This window comes from Polypterus senegalus, chromosome 14, assembly GCF_016835505.1.
Source record: "Polypterus senegalus isolate Bchr_013 chromosome 14, ASM1683550v1, whole genome shotgun sequence".
Lineage (NCBI taxonomy): Eukaryota > Metazoa > Chordata > Cladistia > Polypteriformes > Polypteridae > Polypterus > Polypterus senegalus.
The window spans coordinates 30,681,478-30,705,673 of record NC_053167.1 but is presented as its reverse complement, the minus strand read 5'-3'; the positions used below and the strand labels follow the sequence as shown (position 1 = coordinate 30,705,673).

Here is a 24,196-nt window from a genome sequence, read left to right as displayed (position 1 = left end):
ACTTCTAATTTCCCTTTTAATGGGTATGTTTTTGTCGGCTTTATGCATAAAGCAGTTTTCTGATAGCTGAATTAGATCTATTAATAATCTCACTGCTAATAAGTTTGAGCATGAATTAAACACATTTTACAAAGTATTTTTGAAAATTCTTATGACCCACCCTTATATTATGATGTCTGTACCGATGTACATCATTAATTATTTTGTACATTTCCTCAAAATATATATTTTTAATTAAATGTAATAATTTCAGTTCTTGCTAATTTTCAATGCCAAAGGAACTGAACTTTCATTATGATCATTAATTCTTAGCACTCTTAACTGCTATTCAGAATTCTGCCATTATTATTACTGAATAGCAAGTCCAGTCAAGTGTGTCCTTTCTTTAGTACTTTGATTTCACTAATTATTTATCTGACATGATTTCAACAGTAATGGAATATGATTTAGCTATTTTTTCACGCTAGTAGCACTCATAAGGAGAAAAGCAGTGGTCTCAAAACAGATCCTTATACAGCACACCAAAGGTCCATTTTTAAATGGCATCAGTTAGCAGTTCACTAGTTTGATGTAACAGTTTAGAGTGGCTAATGCAATTTTTGAGATATTGCAATAAGAATTTTATCACCAGCACTTACATTTAAGTAAAGATACATTATTTGAATAAACACTGCGTCTGGAGACATTTAGTATTTTAACTGAAGCAGTGTCAGGTTATGAATCCTGCTAAAACCAAACTGAACATGGAAAACAATACTATTTTTGCATGCATTATAGTTATACATTACAATGTGCTTTATTTGTAAGATATCTAATGGTAATAATATTATTAATTACAGTATTTGTGCATTTAGAATTTTGCTTCATATACAGTGTCTATAAACAGTATTCAGTGCCTCTGTGATTTTCACATTTTATTTTTATACAATATTGAATCACATTGAATTTAATATGTCTTTTTACACTGATCAACAGAAAAAATCTCTTTAATGTAAAAATAAAAACAAGTCTAAAATAATTACAAATTGTATTATTGTGATATGGCGGCACGGTGGTGCAGTGGGTAGCGCTGCTGTCTTGCAGTTAGGAGACCCAAGTTTGCTTCCTGGGTCCTTCCTGCATGGAGTTTGCATGTTTTCCCCGTGTCTGAATGGGTTTCCTCCGGGTACTCTGGTTTCCCCCCACAGTCCAAAGACATGCAGGTTAGGTGCATTGGTGATTCTAAATTGCCCCTAGTGTGTGCTTGGTGTGTTGGTGTGTGTGTATGTGTGTGTGTGTGTGTGTGTGCGCCCAGCGATGGGCTGGCGCCCTGCCTGGGGTTTGTTTCCTGCCTTGCACCCTGTGTTGGCTGGGATTGGCTCCAGCAGACCCCCTGTAACCCTGAAGTTATGATATAGTGGGTTGAATAATGGATGCATGGATGAATTATCTTGATATTTCCATCTACGTACCCTTTACCTAGGGGTAAGTGTACTCTTTTACTGGGTTAGTCTACTGTTGCACTTTAAGATTAACACCCACATACATAGCTATACACATAAACACAGAAACTCAACAGTGCCCCATGAATGGCAAACTCACAGCTGGTTAATCTCTAGCACTCTAAACCACACAAGTGCCTTATGAATAACACAACTTGTCATTCTCCTAGGACTTTAGGAGACTTACATACACACTGAGCCTAATCACAACACTGCCCCATGAATGACAAACACACATCTTGTTAACCTCTGGCACTTTAAACCACACAAGTGCCTTATTAATAACACAACTTGACACTCTCTCAGCACTCCAAGAGACTTACTTATTATCGGCATGTTTTAATGATATCTCAGACCTAAATATTACTTTTGGTCTCCAAGAATACATTTAAACATACAAAGGCTCAGCATCATTGACTATAGGCCATTTATCAGCCAAAAATGCCTTACTTCACGTACTGTTCCCTACTATAGGGTAGAGCTCTCACCCACAGCCTTAATAAACCTCACAGTGCAGAGGTAATGACAAATATCTGGCTGCACCAGGTGCTCAAAGAAATCTACCTTATTACTTCAATCACTCTAGACATGAAGACAAAGCACAAAAAGTTAAAAGCAGCATGGTATTTATTACAGGACTAATAATACCAGTAGGACAAAGAATAATAAAAAATAGGACTGAAAGTAAAGTCTGGATATATACAGTCTAGAAAAAGCTTTTGAAAAAGTAAAGATGACAAGGATGAATGTCACAGGTAGCTTGGGATCTAGCACTCGTAGTTGTTCACGAGATGCTTTTCTAACGATCAGATGGAAACGGCTGCACATTGCCGGCGCCCTCTTCTGATGTCGCTCTGTTCTCATCTCCTGACGTCTTTTCTCTTCTTTTTCCCTCCTATGTTGCTCGAGGCATATTTATTATAAAATTCTACACGGGAGTTTTTGCAAGATGTGATTGTTAGATATTCTGATTGACTGGCTTTCAATATGATGAATGAATTCACTGTCCATTTTCCTAAACAAAATGTTTTTGATGTTGCCTGAGGTATCGGCATGTCTTCCTTTCCTAGGCTACTTGTTGTCCCAGATGCCCAGGTTATAAACTAATCAATAGCCTTTGGCACCAGCATGTCTTCCATTCATTGTTGGAACAGCTGTTTTAAAAGTGAGGTACAACTGGGAAGAGGATATACTTTGATATGTCCTGAATGTAGTTCATCTGTTGTTGTTTTGAGCAAAATATAACCCCACAACACAAATATAAAACACAAAATAATTAATCGTGTAAGTATTCCCCTCCTTTCAATATGACACCCCTAAATTATCACAGGTGTGGCTAATTGATGTTAGAAGTGCGATAATTAGTTCAATGGAGATCTCCAGCCTGGGGTTTGAACTGATTGTAGTCTAAATGTACTTTACTTGGAAGGTCCTACTTGGGGAGAATCAGTATGGTGGACTAACAAACATTTTGAAGACAACAGAACACTCCAAGCAACTCCATGAAAAGGTGCTTGAAAAGCTCAAATCAGGAGATGGAGACAAGTGACTGAATATCTCTTTATCCAGCTAAAGCAATCATTTAGAAATAGAAAGAGTATAGCAGAGCTGTTAATTTGCCAGGAGGAAGTCATCCACAATGGCTGAGTAATCATGCAATAAGTAGACTAATGAAGGAGGACAAAAACTGGAATGGCTGCCAAAGATGCATCTATTAAATACTGACTTAAATACTTATGCAATCAATTATTTTGTGTTTTATGTTAGTAATTAATTTTAATCACTTTGCAGTAATCTATTTAAACTGTAACTTTAAAGAGTATTTTTCTGTTGATCATTTGTCAAAAAAGCCACATTAAATCTGCTGTGATTTAATGCTGTATAACAGTAAAATGTGAAAACTGTCTATATATAATTAATGTTATGATGAACCAGCAGGAACTCTGGGAAACCCCTGCTTTTATAAGACCCTTGTGGTGATGGGCTGGTGGTCCCGCCCCATGAAACACAAGGCAGAAAACAAAGGCTTAGAGAAAAAAAAATGCAATAATACAAATAATTAACACAAGCAATATCAACATAAATAAAAAATTCAAAAATGAACAAAAAGGACATGAAACAAGATTTTGACTCCCACCCATTGGGGGTCTGGTCCCTGGCTGAAACATAACATCTAATGTAATTTTGTGCTTTATTTTACTATATTTGTAAATATGTACAAAGTTTTGCTTAGCTTTTGCTTGCAAAGTTTGGTTTAGCTCTGTCAAGGAATATTAGATTGAGTTAATTTAAAAAGTCACAAGTACACACAATAATGTTGAGAAATTCAAACTTTAGGAAGAGAAGTAACAATGCCACTTACATCTCTAACTGAGCCAAGATTGAACCTGAACAGGCTTCAATATACCAGTTAAACAAACTGCTAGTATCATCTATCAATATATCAGTCAAATTTATGAGATGTAAACGTCGAAGTTTAGCATCCGTGAGAGATATTCAAAAGTTGTGAACCTTCTAACAGAAATAGGTACATTAAAAAATAAAAAGTAAAGGAAAAAAGTTCCAGATAGAGGTGTATAGTTTTTTTATTCATGAAGCTTTCAATTATTGATTAGTGACCTAACACTTAAAAGTAAAGCCCTGAAATTCCCTGCAATCATATTGTCACTCAGAAATCTAGCTCCTTAATCAATCCATCTATCCATTATCCAACCCGCTATATCCTAACTACAGGGTCACGGGGGTCTGCTGGAGCCAATCCCAGCCAACACAGGGCGCAAGGCAGGAAACAAACCCCAGGCAGGACGCCAACCCACACACCAAGCACACACTAGGGACAATTTAGAATCGCCAATGCACCTAACCTGCATGTCTTTGGACTGTGGGAGGAAAGCAGAGCACCCGGAGGAAACCCATACAGACACGGGGAGAACATACAAACTCCATGCAGGATGGACCTGGGAAGCAAACTCAGGTCTCCTAACTGCGAGGCAGCAGCGCTACCCACTGCGCCACCATGCGTCTCACTCCTTAATTGTATTTTAAATTAAATTGTTCAGCTCTGCAGAATTAACATCCTCTCCACAAATCTTCTCAATAATAACATCTAAATCTGTTTGAAAAACTGTTTGGATCAAGTCTACTCTTGAGATGTTAAAATGGTAGTGAGTTTAAATCTAGTGATGCATTAGCTATACCAATGTGCTGGATGTCAGCAACAAATTTAGATACGATGGACAACAGATTTAATGTTGCCAAAAAAAGAAAAATCCCACAAGAAATAGACTGACATTTCTGCTTAGTGGGAATCAGTCTTGGGGACAGAAAATAAACTTTCATCAGAAAGTGTCCATATAGTAAATAAAGCTAATGTAATGTTCTTTAAACGACACCGCAAGCCATTTTTTCTGGGAGATCACATGACTGAAGACTCCATTGCCTCTCCTTAAAACAAGTAATTGACTACAAGTGTCAGTGTTGTCACGTCTCGACCAGGATTCCAGGTTCAAAATTATGTTTGATGTCTCTTTTGTTCATTTTTGATTCTTTAATTTATGTTGATTATGTGTGTCTTTCTTTATTTTTGGCTATGTCTATGTATACAGTGGTGCCTTAGTTTGCGAGCACAATTCATTGTGGAAACGTCCTTATAATCCAAAGCACTCGTATAGCAACGTGAATGTCCCCATAAGAAATAATGGAAACTCAGATGATTCTTTCCACAACCCAAAAGTATTCATATAAAAATGATTAATACAAAATATAAAGTAAAAATACATAAAACAAATTAACCTGCACTTTACCTTTGAAAAAATCTGTGCTGGTGTGAGGGAGAGGAGAGAGAGGAGAGGAGGAGGATTATTTCATATGATGACTTTCACTATAACTAGCGGAATCACCTGCGATTTGTTGGCTCACTGGAATCTTTTTCTTTTTTTGCGACTTTAACAAGTAACCTATCCAATGACATTTGCTTTTGCCTCCTTTTGAGGACTTTGCGGAAATGTGACATTGCATTGTTGATAAACAGATTCATCTCCTACATTGTTACAGCCTTATTCACGTGGTGCTTTTCTACAAATATTTTTTGTTGCAATGCAGATACTAAAGACCAGTCACTACACTTGGACACAAAATAAAACAAATGCTTTATGCACACACATGTGGTCACAATGCTATAGTAAACAGTACACGCTCGTACGGATATTGACTATACGAGTGAGGCATGCCACCTGAGACTGAGCATGGGAGATGATTACCCACAATCCCGCAGTGAGAGAGAGAGAGAGAGAGAGAGAGAGAACCATCGGCTCGGTTGTGATGCTCAGGAGACAAAGTGTATACATACTACTCGTATTGCAAGACCTCGCTCGTTTATCAAGTTAAAATCTATTAAAAGTTTTTGCTCGTCTTGCACAACACTTGCAGACCATGTTACTCACAATCCAAGGTTTTATTTTATAAGTTACCTTTGTTATATTGCATCTCTATGGTGGATAGTCCCCCCCAGGTGCGGAGCCACCTGCCAATCACCTCCAGGAACTTCCATCCTAGAAATGTGGAGGTTCTCCCACAGTTCCTGGTGGTTCATTGTGAATTTGCTCTTGAGTCAATGAGTTAATTGTATTTTTGCTGTGTTTGTGCCTTTTGGAAGTTTGACTTTAATGCTCTGTGTATGACTGCATTTATGGATTACTGCATTGGGCTTTTGTTTGTACTGGATTGCTGGAGTGTTATTGGTCAGTACTTTTGCTTATTGTGCTCCGTAGAGCTTTATTGTTATTGAAAAGCATTTTGCGATAAAATGAACATTTTATTTTATAAATATTCATTGCTTGCCCTTATTACTAGCAGGGGTTTAATGTTGGGCGGCACGGTGGCGCAGTGGTAGCGCTGCTGCCTCGCAGTTAGGAGACCCGGGTTCGCTTCCCGGGTCCTCCCTGCGTGGAGTTTGCATGTTCTCCCCGTGTCTGTGTGGGTTTCCTCCCACAATCCAAAGACATGCAGGTTAGGTGGATTGGCGGTTCTAAATTGGCCCTAGTGTGTGTTTGTGTGTGTCCTGTGGTGGGTTGGCACCCTGCCCAGGATTGGTTCCTGCCTTGTGCCCTGTGTTGGCTGGGATTGGCTCCGGCAGACCCCCGTGACCCTGTATTCGGATTCAGCGGGTTAGAAAATGAATGAATGAATGAATGGTTTAATGTTGATATCCCACTTTAGTGTGCATGTTTTGGAAGTTCTTTTGGAAATATGGGGACTTATCTGCTCTGGGACTTGTAGTTCATGGCCAATGTCCTACTTTACTTTATTTTGAGCTGCTTTTACAATCAACTTTTAGTTTCTGCTGCTCCAGGTTTTTTCCTTGAGTATTAGTCAAATACCAGCCACTAACATTTACCAGCATAACAATGACAACGTGGGTCTTGTATAATTGTCATCAATAGCACAATGGGGGTCTTTATTTGTACAAACAACACGTTGGTCCTCATATGAACCAGCACACCAAATGGTAATGGCACTATTATAATGTTGAACTTCATCAGTTCAGTCTGGGCCATTTTAGAATTTGTATTTTTTTGTTTGTTCATTTTATTGTAATTCTGGGTATATTATTTTGCTTGGTGTGGTCACCACTATTTGTGTCATTCTTTTGTTAATTGTTGCTATGACTGCTGCTTATTATGTGGCATTGAATGTCACTAAGCTCCACCTGTTTAAAGCAACACCACCCAACAGTTTGTTATCCAAGTATTAAATCAAAGACAAAAGGACTAATGACAAAATGTAGTGTGAGTTAGAGGCAATTTTTGAAATTAATGTTAGAACACTTAGTATAGTTTGTTAGATTATGATTTTGGTTTTCTAATTGGCTCTGGTGGTTCTCTGGTTTTGACCTTGGCCAGATTTCTGAGCATGACTCTTTCTTACCTTATGCTCTTTTTACCTCCTGGTTTTACTATCATTCAAAATATCTGCTTCTTGCTAGCTGATGATTAGTGCCACAAAATGTAAAATAAAAAAATCCAAAATTATTATTATCATTATTATTTTATAATAATAAGGCAAAAAAAGCTTTAATTGGAAAATTAGATAAATGAGTGTGCCAAATCCATACTAACAGGTCTAGGCTGTCATGAAGCAACATTTTACAATAAACAATCTATAAAATGTCGGACTATAGAGATTATTCGACTATTAGAGTCCTTTTTCCATATTACATTTCAAACTGTTTGGACTGAAGGAAGTAGTAAAAATTAAAACTATTAAGATTAATTTCATAGTTGTTTTAATAGAAAGGCAACCATCGATAGATGTGCCAAGGTCTTAAAAATTGATTGAAATATGAGTGTGGACATGACTCAGGAATAATTGGCTATATTTAAAATTATTTCTGCATATGACTTTTTCATAGTGAAATTTAGCTACAGGTAACAGATTTCCTTGGCGAATGAGTAAAGAGATAAAAACAAATTACTCTATTATGTTTGTATGAAAAATAACCACTGCAGTAATTGTAGGGACTGTAATCACATGAAAATGATATTATAAAGGAATATGGTTCCTAATAACAGCTGGAAAGTAATATCACTAGTAATATAATAAGGAAAATTATTAGGGGATTTAATATGGTTAGAAAAACAACATAAACTATACAGTAAAGAAAATCAATAGTAAATACTTATAAATCATATTTTATTCAGGTTTTCACTTGTTAGAAGGTGAGTAACATGCCAGTATTAACAACAAAATAAATGATTAGGAGGTTATCATCCCATCTGACTGGAAAACGGGACTTGCCGTCCCTAGCTATAAAGAGAAGGGTGATCACCTGGATTGCAGCAACTACAGGGGGATAACACTGCTCTCGTGCCGGGTAAGGTCCTTGCTAGGGTCGTCGTCAATAGGATATGTGATCACTTGCTCACCTACCAGCGACCAGAACAGTCTGGTTTTATGCCTAAGAAGTCTACCATTGACCGCCTCCTGACACTGAGGGTTCCCTTGGAGTGCAAACGTGAATATCGGTAGAGTTTCTTTGCAGCCTTTGTCGATTTTCACAAAGCATTCAACTCAGTTGATTGTGCTGCCGTGTGGGACATCCTAAGGGTTCGCAGGATCCTCTCGAGGTTGCTGGATATCATGGCTGGCCTGTACACTGGTACTGTGAGTGTTGTGCAGAGTGGAGGCAGGACCTCTACGTTTTTCCCAGTTGATTCTGGGGTTCGTCAGGTGTGTGTTCTTGCTCCTACTCTGTTCAATGCTTGTATGAACTGGGAGTTGGGCAAGGCTGTGGGATCCAGGCTGTGGGGCATCTGTTAGTGAAGAAAGATTCACGGATCTTGACTTTGCTGATGATGCTGTTATTTTCGTGGAGATTAATAGAGGCTCTGATTGGGACACTCAAGAGACTGAGCGAGGAGTGTCTGGGCTTGCAAGTGTCCTGGATAAAAACCAAGATCCAGGCCTTTAATGGCCTCTTGGGTACAGCCATCAGCAGTGTGTCAGTTTGCGGAGAGAGGGTCGATCTTGTTGAAAGGTTTACTTACCTTGGCAGTGACAATCATGTCTCTGATAACTCTTCCTATGAAGTCAATAGACGGATTGGAAGATCATGGGGGTCATGAGGTCGCTGGATAGGGGTGTGTGGCTCTCCTGATATCTATGCAAAAGGAGGAAGGTCCAAATCTTTAGAGTCCTGGTGCTTCCTGTCTTGCTATATGGTTGCGATACAGGGACGCTATCCATTGACCTGAGACGAAGACTGGACTTCTTTGGTACTGTGTCTCTCCTGAAAATCCTTGGGTACCATAGGTTTGTCGATTGAGCGGTTGCTCATGGAGTCCCGAATAAGGCACATTACCTGCGTTGTGAGAAAGCATCAGTTACGGCACTACGGCCATGTGGCCTGTTTCCCCGAAAGTGATCTGGCTCATAAGATCCTTATTGTTGAGGACCCGAGTTGCCGGACCAGGCCAAGGGGTTGTCCACGTAACACCTGGCTGCGGCAGATAGAGGGAGATTTACAGAGGGTGGGATTGGACTGCGTGTCTGCCTGGGGGGTTGCAAACCGGGATCCCGAGTTGTTTTGTCGTGTAGTGGGTGCGGCATCGCACTGTACCAGTGCCTGCTCCCCAACTTGACTTGAGGTTATAGAGAGTGAAGTGCTGTTAGGATTAGAATGGCTAGAAGCAAACAAATCTTTAGAAGAAAACAACATTTACCCCACAATGATCTAATTATGAGAATTGTTTTTAGATCAATGCTTGCCTTTGTAGAGATAAATTCATAATACATATAAACTAGAAACCTTATTAATAAACACAGTTGCCCAGCCATGGTTACTTTATACCAGATAGTATAGGGATTTCACAGGAAAATGAGCGGAAGCAATTCTAAAAGGGAAGATGGAGAGAAGCAAATCTAGTATGGATGGGTTTAGATGGAAGTGATTGTGTTTTGGTAGTATGTAGATATTTATGAGGATTCAATATAAAGCTTTTCATGAAAGCACCCCATGGTAGACAAGGAATTTTTAAATCAATGTGTAGAGGGTGCAGAACTGTCATAAGCACAAACAAAAATTAATTAGCGTACAAGAATAGTTGAAAGTGGTTATCTGCAGGAGTCAGTGATGGGTCCACTGCTCATTTTAAATGTAACTTAACAAGACAGGTAAATGTACAGATCACACTTATAGAGGACGATTAGCTGACACCATAGACCAAGATAGTGTCTTCTAGACCCATTCCTTGTAGAATGCCTGTACAATCGTCGGTGCTGGTGGGGGTCCTATTTGGAGAACTGTGAAAGATCATCTGGGGGCATGTTTAATCAAGTATGATCGACAGAACAATGTTGATTGCTTAATCAACCTGTGGCAACCTATCATATCCAACTTTGCAAACTGTGCACGACTCTTCACCATTAATACACCAGCAACTTGTTACCAAAATGGTCAGTAAGTTGCTGAATTTGGGTTATGAGTTGCTGCAGTATTAATGATAATGCTTTTAAGAAACCCCACCATACAGTAAACAAAATCATTACAGATAGACTTGAAAAAAATTCAGATTTTGGCCATTATTTGTTCAATGTAAATTTTTGTAAGTAAATATTAGGCATGATCCATAGGAAGAAATATAATTTTTATTTAATTACAGAATTGGTAATGCTACTGGATCATTCACTGACCTCAATAGAATCGTGTGCAGATGTGTGTATAGAAACAAACTAAAAGATTATTAATGTATGGGGTACAGATCAACAGATTAGGAGGATTAAACTCATTTTTGGAAAATTATATGCAGTTTTGATCTTCAAAGTACAATGAAAGTATGCTAGAGAAAGTCGAGAAACAAACCAGAAGACTAATTCTAGGGCTGCATTTCTGAGTTGACAAGAAAGATTGTTGGAGCAGAATTTTCCATTTTAAAGGTGAGTCAATTAATGAATGATATTATTATTAGTATTCTGAAGTGTGCAAGTGTGATGGATATCATCCCTAACTTTAAAATTATTTCTTTAACAAAGAGTACGTTTGTTAAGGTTTCATTTTAAGCAAATATTTAGAAACACTGACATTTTGATAAATTGCCTAGCTGAAACCTTCAACACTTGACATTACTTTTAGAAATATTACTGGCATAGATTAAGGTCGAGTACCCTTTTGATCTCCACATTTCCTATGATATTTAGCCATATTCCAAATTATTTATGACATTTACTTTATTTGAGTAATAACTGAATCTCATTAGTCTTACTCAGGTCTACATTATGTTACTGAAACTAAAAGATGCCTCAGTTAGAATCCTGCAATGACACTAGAAATAAATGATGAGGCGACCAGTAAACCTGTATCTATCTCTGAATTTCCTGCTTTATTTGGTGAAACATGTAATGCTGCTCTTGTTAATATTTTGTTTTGTATTAATTTCCAGGAGTTCTTGAAAGGATTCGGGATTATCCAAAGAAGGGTTTCCAAATTGAACAGGAGATCACCTCAGAAGTTCTGGAGGCCTATAATTGGTTTATAAAAGCTGGATACTCTGCCGTGTAGCCCAGCACAGACTAAATATGCACTCCAACAGGGGGCTGAACTAGTAACACTGCACAACAAAAACTCATTAATTATGTTTCTTGTATAAAATCAATGGATCTACATCTCATTATTTATTTACTTTGGCAATTCAATTTCTTGGAAACTCCACTTATTGTTTGTTAGATCATAAATGTGTTTAGGGCATTAGTTTTTAGAAGATGCTTTGGTTCAAGACAGACATCTTAGAAACTGCTTTATAGCTGCTTGATTCTAAGGCCAGGTTTATACTTCACACCATGCTGATGCTACTGCTACACAAGTGCTGTACTGTTTATACTTGTGCCCATACTTTACGTAAATCTGGAAGATTCCACCAGGTGGCAGTGCGAGATATCATCACGTGAGAAAATGTTTGGCTTCACCGTGTTGTGAATTGCCTGAAACATCTGTTAAATTCGGAGGACACCTTGCCACAATGTTTAATAATTACATCCATCATTCCTGGGATGCGCCCATTACAGCAAGCATCAGGCGCGAGACAGAAACAATTCCACGAGGGGGCATCAGCTCACTGCAAGGTGAATATAAGCACCCACATACACTATTGTCATTTTAGTGTCACCAAATTGTCAAACCTTCATGTCTTTGCAAGGAAACCGTAGCATGCTGTGGAAACCCACCAGGAAAACATACAAACTCCTGGAAGGGAACACCGTGGAAGTGACTCCCTGTGAGGCAGCGGTACCGCTGTACCACCCCCACATGTGTAATTATTAACAGTATTCTTTATTTAAATGATGCTAACTACTTGTCAGTAAAATATAATATACATTAATGCAGTGGTTCTCAAACTGTGGGCAGGCCACAGTAACAAAAAGGGGGGCGCGAAGATGTGAAAAAAAGAAAACAAGAAAGAAAAATATGAAAAATACATCTATTGAAACCAAAACAAATGAACTTAAACTACATTCTGATGCTAGAAAAATAAATATAGAGTTAGATAAATGTCGATAAAAGTTAAATAGGTATAATAAAATATGCAATACTGTATCATTATGTAAAAAAGAACAAATTGGTATTAGTGGGCTCCTTCCAAAAAAACGTTAGGAAGGCGCGATTAAAACTGTTATGAACACTCGGGTCGCAAATACTTACAGGTTGAGAAACGCTGCTTTAATGCATTTCATCATGAAAGGGATATCAAGTATAAATCTAAGGATTCTAAATGTGCAGAGAGCTGGAATGTCATAAATTGAATGTGTTCTGTGTGGTGATTGCTGCTTGCCGCTACTGTCAGTTCAGGAGGAAGCACCATAACTACGTAGAAATTAACAAGAATGGGCGCATCCCTGGATTGATGGATGTAATCATTAAACATCCTTTTCAGAGATATTGTGGCAAGGTGTCCTCGAAATTTAATGGGTCTTTCAGGCAATTCACAACACAGCAAAGCCGGGCGTTTTCTCAACGTGATATCTCGCACTGCCACCTGGTGGAATCTTACAGATTCCATGTATAAACAGCACCCCACTTGCGTAGCAGTAGCGTTCGCTAGAGCGCGCATCGTGTCATGTGTACTTGAGCCTCAGTGAATGTTAATGTCTGTATGCAGGACATTTACATACTGATAAATGTAGCATGTTATTTTAGATTACTTGTCCGTCCATTTACCAAAAACATTTCATTCAATTTCAGGCTGAGATTTCATGGGAAGTATCTCTGCACTATCATGTGCTTAGAACTTAGTATTTTCTAGTCCTTTGGGCTGTACCACTGTCCACACAGCCACAACGTTTCTTGCCAGACTCTTATATTGTATGCCTGACTGCCTTATACAACTCTTTCTGTTTGCAGCACAAAGAAACATCTTCAAATTCTTTGTATTTCATTTTCAATTTTGCTGCATATTCATAGCCTCCTGGTCTCTGCTCTGTTTTTGGTGTCAAATGTGACCACACTGTCATAGTCCCTATTAGTGTTGTGAACCACAGTGCCACAAAATATTGAAACTTGTGTACAAAGCCTGAATGTAAAGTCTTGCACAAAGATGTATAAAAACACAGGCAAATTTTAACTGACTGTCTATGATATCTCTACCTCCATTTTCAACATTTTGTTCCATATCAAACCTACTTATCCTCTCATACCTGCATCCCCACGCAAACCGAAACACCATTGTTTTAACCTTAACCCCCAAATAACGAGGCAAAGGAAAAACTACCCCCAAATGCATACATGCGGACAGTATATCTGATTTTAACACTAAAGTCTTATCCGTAAAAGTCAAGTTTCTTCCTTTCCCCATATTCAGTCTACATTCTATCCTTTTTATTTTGTCTTCCCAATTTCTTTCCTTTTCTGTAAAACTTGATGCCTAATGTTTTTATACTATTCTTGTTAACCGAGAGTCCACAAAGGGCATTTCTCCTCTCCTTCCATTTATCGAAATGCATCATAACTGAGTTATTCTGATTTAATGTGGAGCTTACTGCCTCCTGTAAAATCTCAAAAACATCACATGTCTTGATTGAATCTCTGCAATCTATCAGAATCAGGGGCATCTCATCTACATTTTGGGATATGTCCAGTCTCACTCCACCACTTTTGAGCAAGACTAGGCCTCCAGTATGCCCCTTTTTCTGATATGCTCTGCCACTGGTTCAATATACATAACATATAACAAAGGGGAGAGCAGTCAGCCTCGGCACTCTCCTCTCCCTTGTGCTATCCATTTACTGAGATGTCCATTTCAACAGATTTTATTTATTTATAAAGCACTTTAAAAACAACATCAAGGCTGACCAAAGTGCTGTACAAAAGAAAAAAAAGAAAAACCCAACATATCAGACACACAAAACCGAAGGGTAAATGAAACAGAAACACATAAACACGTAAAGATTCTTGATAAAACGTATACAGTTAGCCAACATATCATACTGGGTTAAAAGCCAGAGAGTAAAAATGTGTTTTTAAAAAGGATTTAAAGGCAGCTAGCGAAGGAGTCTGCCTAACGTGCAACGGCAAATCGTTCCAGAGTTTTGCGGCTGCAACTGAAAAGGCTCGATCACCTCAGAGTTTGCATCGTGCCTTGGGAACACACAAAAGCATCTGGTCTGCTGACACGAGAGAGCGAGACGGTACATAAGGGTGCAGCAGTTCTCACAAATAAAGGATTTAAAAACAAATACAAGGATCTTAAAATGAATTCGAAAAATGAATTGGAAGCCAGTGAAGGGAAGCCAAAATCCCACACCCTTACATTTACAGTTTTTTATCCAAAGCAACTTACAAAGGAGGTGAAGATAATCGAGTAACATTAGGCTAGTGCCTGTTTGTTCAACAAGTGCAGTAGGGCAGGTAGCAAAAGTTGATTGCCACAACTGAAAAGATGTAATAACTAATAACTTATACATTGGTCTTATCCATCCAATGAACTGAGTCCCAAAACCAAACTTTTCCATCTTCCTGAAGAGTAACTTGTGATTCACTTGATCAATTCATGATATGCACCCATTACTGTTATACTGTATACATTTTCACTTGATATAATTCAACCACTTCTTCATGTTAAGGTACCTATCCAAGTTTTTGTCCCTGTTTTCCGCCATATTTTACAACTCACCTGATAGAAGAAGTCATAGTGAAAATCTGTAGCACTCATTGCATTATCTTGCAGATTTAGGTGACATACGGCGTTTAAGATTTCACTCGTAAAGAAGTGCGTTTACTTTGTAGCAGTTTTTATTGTTTCAGGGACCTGGGATGTATACGAGCATTAAGGCTAATCTTTAATGGGGCACCCGTCCTTTTATGCAGATACTCACATACACACTCAAACACAGTGCCCCATATGACCCAGCATTAGTTTAAGTGCATTTGTGAATGTTATGTTTGTATTTTCCTCATTTTTATTTTTCTGCATATTTGTTTTTCAACTATAATAGTCGACAAACTCTCTGATATCCTCTAGTGTAGGATTTCACTCAACCTGTTACTGCCTTTTTTTCTCATTGTGGGTTTGCAAATTAACTCATATTTATGGTTGCATGTTTGCTTATTTTAAAAAGATGATTGTTTTAACGCTCAGCTTGAGGGTAGCATAGTGACAAAGTGGAGTGTGAGTGCCCAGAATGTTCTGGAATGACTGAATGCCGGGACCAAGCCATCCACAAGATGCCTAAATGCAGACCACAATCTGGACAGCAGTTGCCTTAATATCTTTTGGAGAAGAAACTGAAATTTGCACAGTTATTACACTTTGTTTCTCGTCCTTTCTTCACCATACAATTTACTGTTCTGTTGTATTCCTCTGTTATGCAATATTATTTTTAGCTGTTTTTGTAAAGCACTGCATGGCAGTGCTCACTGTGAAAAGTGCTGTACTAAAGCAAAGAGCGACGGAGGTATAAATAAAGCAAAGCTGGCAGGACTGTCTGCTGGGAAAAAGGTTGAAATCAAATCCTGAACCTCATTGAAGTACGTATGTTTCTAGTTTTAATTTAATTCTGCTCTCTTTGATTAGCAAATTGATGAATTACTTCTGCCTGAGAAGAAATTGACTTTGGCCTGAAATGCTGCATACGACTGCTAATAAGCAAGGGTACTTTTTCAGATTAGCTTCTGCATACATGAAAGCTCTGTCTGAAACGTTACTGAAGTGGAAACGACCCTGCTGCTCTTCACTGGCCTGACTGACTAGCTCAGTTCTAAACACAAAATTGGAGTGGGAACATCTGCCAGTTGTACTTCTACATCAGACAAGCATTTCGCTCTACGTGGTAGGAAAAGCAGACACCTCCTGCCTGCAGCTTGGCACACTGGGCAGCTCACGCACCCTGAGGATGAGCGGATGACACACTCGACCTCTAACAGAGCAGGTGTTTGGTAAGCAGAGAGGACTTCTTCTGTCACTTCTGTGACAACCCGGAGTTGGATTAAGCAGGCATTAAAATGGAGTGCAATGGTGGGAAGAAGTAAATGGTTACCTTTTCTTTTTAATGTAATACTTTATTTTTTTATTGTCTTCTTCATTTTGAATAGGAACTTTTTAGGCTCACATGTTTTTAAATATACTGCATACTTGTTACATATATAGTAATATAAAAAAGAAGTATAGCACTCATTCAGCCTTCATTGCTGAAATAACAATAAACAAATGAGAATAAGAGGAAAACAAAATAATACAACAACAAAAAAGTCTGAATTTAGCATTAGCCACCCTAATTCAGGGTGTTCATAAGAAATGTAATGAGGTAGAAGTGCTCCACTGACAGCCTGAGGAGATCGTTCCTCCCCCACACTATGCGACTCTTCAATTCCACCCCTAGGTAAACATTAACATTATTCAAAGTTATTGTCTGTTTTTACCTGCATTTTTATTACTCTTTGATTTAATATTGTTTTTGTATCAGTATACTGCTGCTGGATTATGTGAATTTCTCCTTGAGATTAATAAAGTATCTATCTATCTATCTATCTATCTATCTATCTATCTATCTATCTATCTATCTATCTATCTATCTATCTATCTATCTATCTATCTATCTATCTATCTATCTATCTATCTATCTATCTATCTATCTATCTATCTATCTAATACTTAATACTAAGTACTCTCCTACTTGGACAGAGGCAGTGGTGCTGTAAGAATTATGTTTCTGGACTTCTCTCGCACCTTCAACACCATCCAACCTCTGCTCCTTAGTGACAAGCTGACTGAGATGGGAGTAGATTCATACCTGGTGGCATGGATTGTTGAGTCTCTTACAGACAGACCTCAGTATGTGCGTCTTGGGAACTGCAGGTCTGACATTGAGGTCAGCAATACAGGGGCGCCGCAGGGGACTGTACTTTCTCTGGTCCTGTTCAGATTTTATACATCGGACTTACAATACAACTGGGAGTCCTGCCGCGTGCAAAAGTTTGCTAACGACACTGCTATCGTGGGCTGCATCAGGAGTGGGCAGGAGGAGGAGTATAGGAACCTAATCATGGACTTTGTTAAATGGTGTGACTCAAACCACCTACAACTGAACACCAGCAAAACCAAGGAGCTGGTGGTGGATTTTAGGAGGCCCAGGCCCCTTATGGACCCTGTGATCATTACAGGTGACTGTGTGCAGAGGGTGCAGACCTATAAATATCTGGGAGTGCAGCTAGATGACAAATTAGACTGGACTGCCAATACTGATGCTCTGTGTAAGAAAGGTCAGAGCCGACTACACTTCCTTAGAAGGTTGGCGTCCTTCAACATCTGCAATAACATGCTGCAGATGTTCTACTAGACGGTTGTAGTGAGCGCCCTCTTATACACGATGGTGTGCTGGGGAGGCAGCATAAAGAAGAAGGATGTCTCACGCCTGGACAAACTGGTAAGGAAGGCAGGCTCTATTGTAGGCAAAGAGCTGGACAGTTTGACATCTGTGGCTGAGTGACGGGCGCTGAGCAGGCTCCAGTCAATCATGGAGAATCCACCGCATCCACTGAACAGGATCATCTCCAGACAGAGGAGCAGCTTCAGTGACAGACTGCTGTCACCGTCCTACTCCACTGACAGACTGAGGAGATCGTTCCTCCCCCACACTATGCGACTCTTCAATTCCACCCTTGGGGGGGAAACGTTAATATAATTCAAAGTTATTGTCTGTTTTTACCTGCATTTTGATCACTCTTTCATTTAATATTGTTTTTTGTATCAGTATGATGCTGCTGGATTATGTGAATTTCCCCTTGGGATTAATAAAGTATCTATCTATCTATCTATCTATCTATCTATCTATCTATCTATCTAAAAGAAAAGCGATCCATCAAATATTTGAAATATTAAAATGTGTGCTTCAATTCACATGATTAATGTTTAAACATTCTTGATTGTAATAGAAATTTGTCCTTTTTATCCTCTGATAAAGGTCCATAGGGGGCTGGATACTTAGTAAAGGATCAAAAATCAAAAGTGAGATCATATTCTTAATCAATGCCCCACATGCTTATGTTTGAAAGTTGTCATTTTTAACCTTCTATGAGTAGCTTCAGTAAATGATCAGATGTCAAAAATGTTACCATATTAGTGACCATCAACCTTGAAATAGCATAAAATGACACTCCACATGCCTATATTACCTCTCCACAATTTTTTGAAGTTTTGTGAAAAGGAACCCTTGTTACCCATTAGGGGGTGAACCCTGCAGGTCGTCTGATATAACACACACACATTTAAGCCCTTCTGATCATTTTTGCTGAAGACAACTATTAGTTTAGTCTTCATCATGGAGCTCCTCGGGAAGTTACAAAGGACACAGCAAAGAACTTGACAGTAAGCTGAGGATGGCAACACCAGACCACAGACAAAGGGCCACATAGCAAACACAAAGAATGCACTCCAACAAAAGCAGAGACCTCCACTTGAACCTGCATCAATAACATGCAACTCAACACAGCACTGTATATCATGCTTAAAGGCTTGTTATTGTAAAATTGTTATTCTGTACTAAACTAGATTAGAACTCTAAATAGCCAGTAAAGCCCCTGCTAAAGAGCTCCTTTCTCATGTTTAATTGTTACCATGTTGGCAGATTTCTATATTTCATAAGCTTTTAACTAAACTGGAAACAAAAGCATTGAATTGCAACATAATTGTCCAGCTGTTTCTCTCCCAAAAGCTGTTCATTAGACCAAGGAGAAGCTGACTGTGATGCTATGCTAAAATTCCGAAATGTGAAATGCTAAACTGAAAAGCTGCTAACACCAAGAAAATCTAGAAAACCCGAGAGACATCTAAGACCAGACAGCCTCACCTGCAGTGTTACATGTTTGTCTGTCTTCTATGTCTTGCATCCTGTTTTCTATATCAATGTATAACCAGTTATCATATTTTTATAATTTTTATCAACAAATTGGATTATTCTTTTTTTTACAATAAATTTTCTTCAGTTACCTTGATATAAGTTTAATGGCCAGAAATTACAAATACAGAAAGTTACACAAAATAAAGTGGGAGCTTACTGATTAACTACTGACAATGCCAAGGGCAGAAGTAATAATTGAATGAATGATTGATTAACATCACTCAATAATTCATTAAATGATTGACAATGACAGTGGCTGCTTCATTAAGTTTGGGCAGTTCAGGTAAGCATCTGACAAAACAAGGGAAGGGAACGGAACTGCTTCTTGTAATGAATGCCAACGACAAATCAGACACTGAAAGGTTTTAAAAATTTCTTTTGATCACATGTGGCATAGCTTGCTTTACCAAAGCAACTTCTGTCAGCTAACTTATGAGCCAACTGAAAGACCTATAATAAAAGGATCAGAAAATAAAAATATTCAAAAAGAACCTTAAAGTGCTCTTGGCATATTTTTGTATACCTTATATTTTTTTGCACTTTTTCTTCTTAAAAGTCGGATAGATGGGCTCAAATTAATACTCTGTCCATCTATTTGTCTGTGCAGGCAAAATCACTGCACATAATTTATAATTGTATGAAATTTAAATTGAAGTAGAGGGAAATGGTTTGTTTTCATCCACATATCAATCCATTGTTGGACACACTTAATCCATTAATTGAATTATGAGGAGCAGAGTCTATCCCCACAGCATTTAGAGTAAGGCAGGAGTCACCTCTGGACAGGGCATCAGCAGGACTGGCTTCACACTCGAATAGGAAATTCAATAAAATGCTTGTGATGCTACGGTGATGCCTCAAGCATGGTGGGCTGATCAAGAAAAGAGAGCTGTGATCATTTCCATTTTCTTTACTTCTTATTGGCCTAGTATTTTTTGCAATAAACAAGAAGTTCATGTTGATTGGTCATTAAAATACAGAATGCTGTTTGCCTCAAGCTGAGGTGCCACATTAGCTTGCCTTAATGCTAGAAATATAAGGTAAGTGAGTTGGAGTTGTATGTAGCAGAGCATAATTGTGATATTATAGGAATAGCGGAAACCTGGCTAAATAACAAGATGTGGATGAGTGTAACATAGAGGGATACACATTTTTTAGGAAGGACAGACAGAACAGAAAAGGAGGTGGGGTTGCTGTTTTTGCCAAACAGGGTTTAACTGTAAGAACTCTTCAGTTGGATGATGAGCCCCATCAGTGAGGACATGTGGCTTCACCTGGAAAATATTAGGGAAAGAGGTCTTATTTTAGGAGTGTGTTATAGACCACCCAATTCAGACAGTAATTTCAACACACATCTTTTTAGTAATATCCAAAAGGCAAGTTTACAGGGGGATATTATAGTCATGGGGGACTTTAATTATCCAAATATTAACTGGGTTAACCTTGCAGATGGAGGAGCACAAGAGCAGGAGTTTTTAGAAGTAATCAGTGACTGTTTTTTAACACAGCATGTTAAAGCACCAACAAGGGGTGAAGCCTGTCTGGATTTAGTATTCTGTAATAATCAGGATAGAATTGAGGGTGTAGAGGTGATTGAACCACTAGGGTCAAGTGTCCATAATGATGGTATGATGATACCAAGATAGGTGGATTAGCAGATCATTTGGAATCTGTTATATCATTACAGAAGGACTTGGATAGCATACAGGCTTGGGCAGATTTGTGGCAGATGAAATTTAATGTCAGTAAATGTAAAGTATTACACATAGGAAGTAAAAATATTAGGTTTGAATACACAATGGGCGGTCGGAAAATCGAGAGTACACCTTATGAGAAGGATTTAGGAGTCATAGTGGACTCCAAGCTATCAACTTCCCGACAGTGTTCAGAAGCCATTAAGAACGCTAACAGAATGTTATATAGCACGATCTGTGGAGTGCAAGTCCAATGAGGTTATGCTCAACCTTTATAATGCACTGGTGAGGCCTCATCTGAAGTGCTATGTGCAGTTTTGGTCTCCAGGCTACAAAAAGGACATAGCAGCGCTAGAAAAGGTCCAGAGAAGAGTGACTAGGCTGATTCCAGGGCTACAGGGGTTGAATTAGGAGGAAAGATTAAAAGAGCTGAGCCTTTACAGTTTAAACAAAAGAAGAGGTGACATGACTGAAGTGTTTAAAATTCTGAAGGGAATTAGTACAGTGGATCGAGACTTGTATTTTAAAATGAGTTCATCAAGAACACGGGGACACAGTTGGAAACTTGTTAAGGTTAAATTTCGCACAAACATTAGGAAGTTTTTCTTTACACAAAGAACGATAGACACTTGGAATAAGCTACCAAGTAGTGTGGTAGACAGTAAGACGTTAGGGACTTTCAAAACTCGACTTGATGTTTTCTTGGAGGAAATAAGTGGATAGGACTGGCGAGCTTTGTTGGGCTGAATGGCCTGTTCTCGTCTAGATTGTTCTAATGTTCTAATATAATACAATTCTCAGTATTTTGTAAGAGTACAGATGCAAAGACTAAAATTGTTAAGTTGAACTTTGGTAGGGCTAATTTTGAGCAGATGCGACAAAGTCTAAGTAGGATAGACTGGGATAAGCTTTTAAATGTGGAGACAGTCGAGGAGCAGTGGAACAGGTTTAAAAATGTGTTACATGTAATGCAGGACAGATACATACCTAAATTTGGAATTAATAGGAAACTAAAAAACTCCACGATGGATTAATAAAGATTTAAAAAAGAAGTTGCAAAGGAAAAAACTGCTGTATAAGGCATATAAGACTAATGACTGCAAAGTGAATCGTAGCACGTATGAGAACATGAGGGCAACCATTAAGAAGGATATCAGGGAGGCTAAAAGACAGTTGGAGAGGAATATAGCAGATAAGGCGAAAGAAGACCCCAAGAGATTCTTTCAGTATTTTAGTAGTAAAAGAACAGTTAAGGAGGAGGTCAAGTTCATCAGGAATAGTAAAGGGAATTAAAAGATACAGACAGTGAAATAGCAGATGCCCTAAACTTACATTTTTCTGAGGTGTTTACAAGTGAGCAAGTGGATAACCTGCCAGAGGTAAACACAACTACTAAGGAGGTACTGAGGGATTTGGAAATTGTAGAGGGAGAAGTGCTGCTCAGATTAAATAAGATGAAATCAAACAAATCACCAGGACCAGATAATATTTATCCTCGTGTTCTTAAGGAGACTAGTGAGTACATATATAAACCCTTGACACATATTTTTAGGAAGTCACTGCGCACTGGGAGATTCCGAAGGACTGGAAAATGGCAAATATCATCTGATTATATAAAAAGGGTGACAGGGCAGATCAAAACAACTACAAGCATCACAGGAAAATTAATGGAAGGAATTATTAAGGATAAGATTGAGCAACACATGGCAAGGACAGGAGTTATTCTGAACAGTCAGCATGGGTTCAGAAGAGGGAGGTCGTGTTTTACTAACATGTTGGAATTCTATGAGGAGGCAACAAAAGGATACGATCAAAGTGGAGCTTATGATATTATTTATCTGGACTTTCAGAAAGCATTTGATAAGGTGCCACATGAGAGGTTGGGCATCAAGTTAAAAGAAATGGGAGTTCAGGGTGATGTTTTTAGATGGGTGCAGAATTGGCTCAGACACAGGAAGCAGAGGGTGATGGTGCGAGGAACCTCATCAGAACTGGCCGATGTTAAGAGTGGTGTTCCACAGGGGGCAGTACTAGAGCCACTGCTTTTTTTAATATATATAAATGATTTAGATAGGAATATAAGTAACAAGCTGGTTAAGTTTGCAGATGATACCAAGATAGGTGGATTAGCAGATAATTTGGAATCCGTTATATCATTACAGAAGGACTTGGATAGCATACAGGCTTGGGCAGATTTGTGGCAGATGAAATTTAATGTCAGTAAATGTAAAGTATTACACATAGGAAGTAAAAATGTTAGGTTTGAATACACAATAGGCGGTCGGAAAATTAAGAGTACACCTTATGAGAAGGATTTAGGAGTCATAGTGGACTTCCCGACAGTGTTTAGAAGCCATTAAGAAGGCTAACAGAATGTTAGGTTTTATGTCACCCTGATGTGTGGAGTACAAGTCCAAGGAGGTTATGCTCAACCTTTATAATGCACTGGTGAGGCCTCATCTTGAGTACTGTGTGCAGTTTTGGTCTCCAGGCTACAAAAAGGACATAGCAGCGCTAGAAAAGTTCAAGAGAAGAGTGACTAGGCTGATTCCAGGGCTACAGGGGTTGAATTATGAGGAAAGATTAAAAGAACTGAGCCAGTGTAAGCAAAAGAAGATTAAGAGGTGACACGATTGAAGTGTTTAAAATTATGAAGGGAATTAGTACAGTGGATCAAGACTGTTATTTTAAAATGAGTTCATCAAGAACATGTGGATACAGTTGGAAACTTGTTAAGGGTAAATTTCTTTACACAAAGAACGATAGACACTTGGAATAAGCTACCAAGTAGTGTGGTAGACAGTAAGACGTTAGGGACTTTCAAAACTCGACTTGATGTTTTTTTGGAAGAATTAAGTGGATAGGACTGGCGAGCTTAGTTGGGCTGCATGGCCTGTTCTCGTCTAGATTGTTCTAATGTTCTATTGTTCTAATTAAACCGGGTGTTAAGCACAGTGGCTCACAGTAAATATCACTTCAAGTCACAGAGTGTGACTACATGAGCTAGTGTAGCAAATAGTAATTCATAAATGTTTAAGCATCCCCATGACACCTAACCTTGAGATAAACTAAGATTAGCTGTAATAATTGTGCACAATGTGTATGCTGTCAAACTTTTATGACCCAAAGAGAATTGCATAA

The 24,196-nt window shown here is 38.5% G+C and overlaps 1 protein-coding gene across 1 annotated transcript in view; it reads left to right on the top strand.

Annotated features, from left to right (window-relative positions):
- LOC120515204 (uncharacterized protein SCO4629-like) overlaps positions 1-12,344 on the top strand; it is a 74,606-nt gene extending 62,262 nt beyond the window's left edge. The window contains exon 6 of the mRNA XM_039735960.1: positions 11,417-12,344. Within this exon, the coding sequence (XP_039591894.1) occupies positions 11,417-11,535 (119 nt within the window). The 3' untranslated portion in view covers positions 11,536-12,344. The remainder of the gene's footprint in view (positions 1-11,416) is intronic.
- Positions 12,345-24,196: the final 11,852 nt, after the last annotated feature.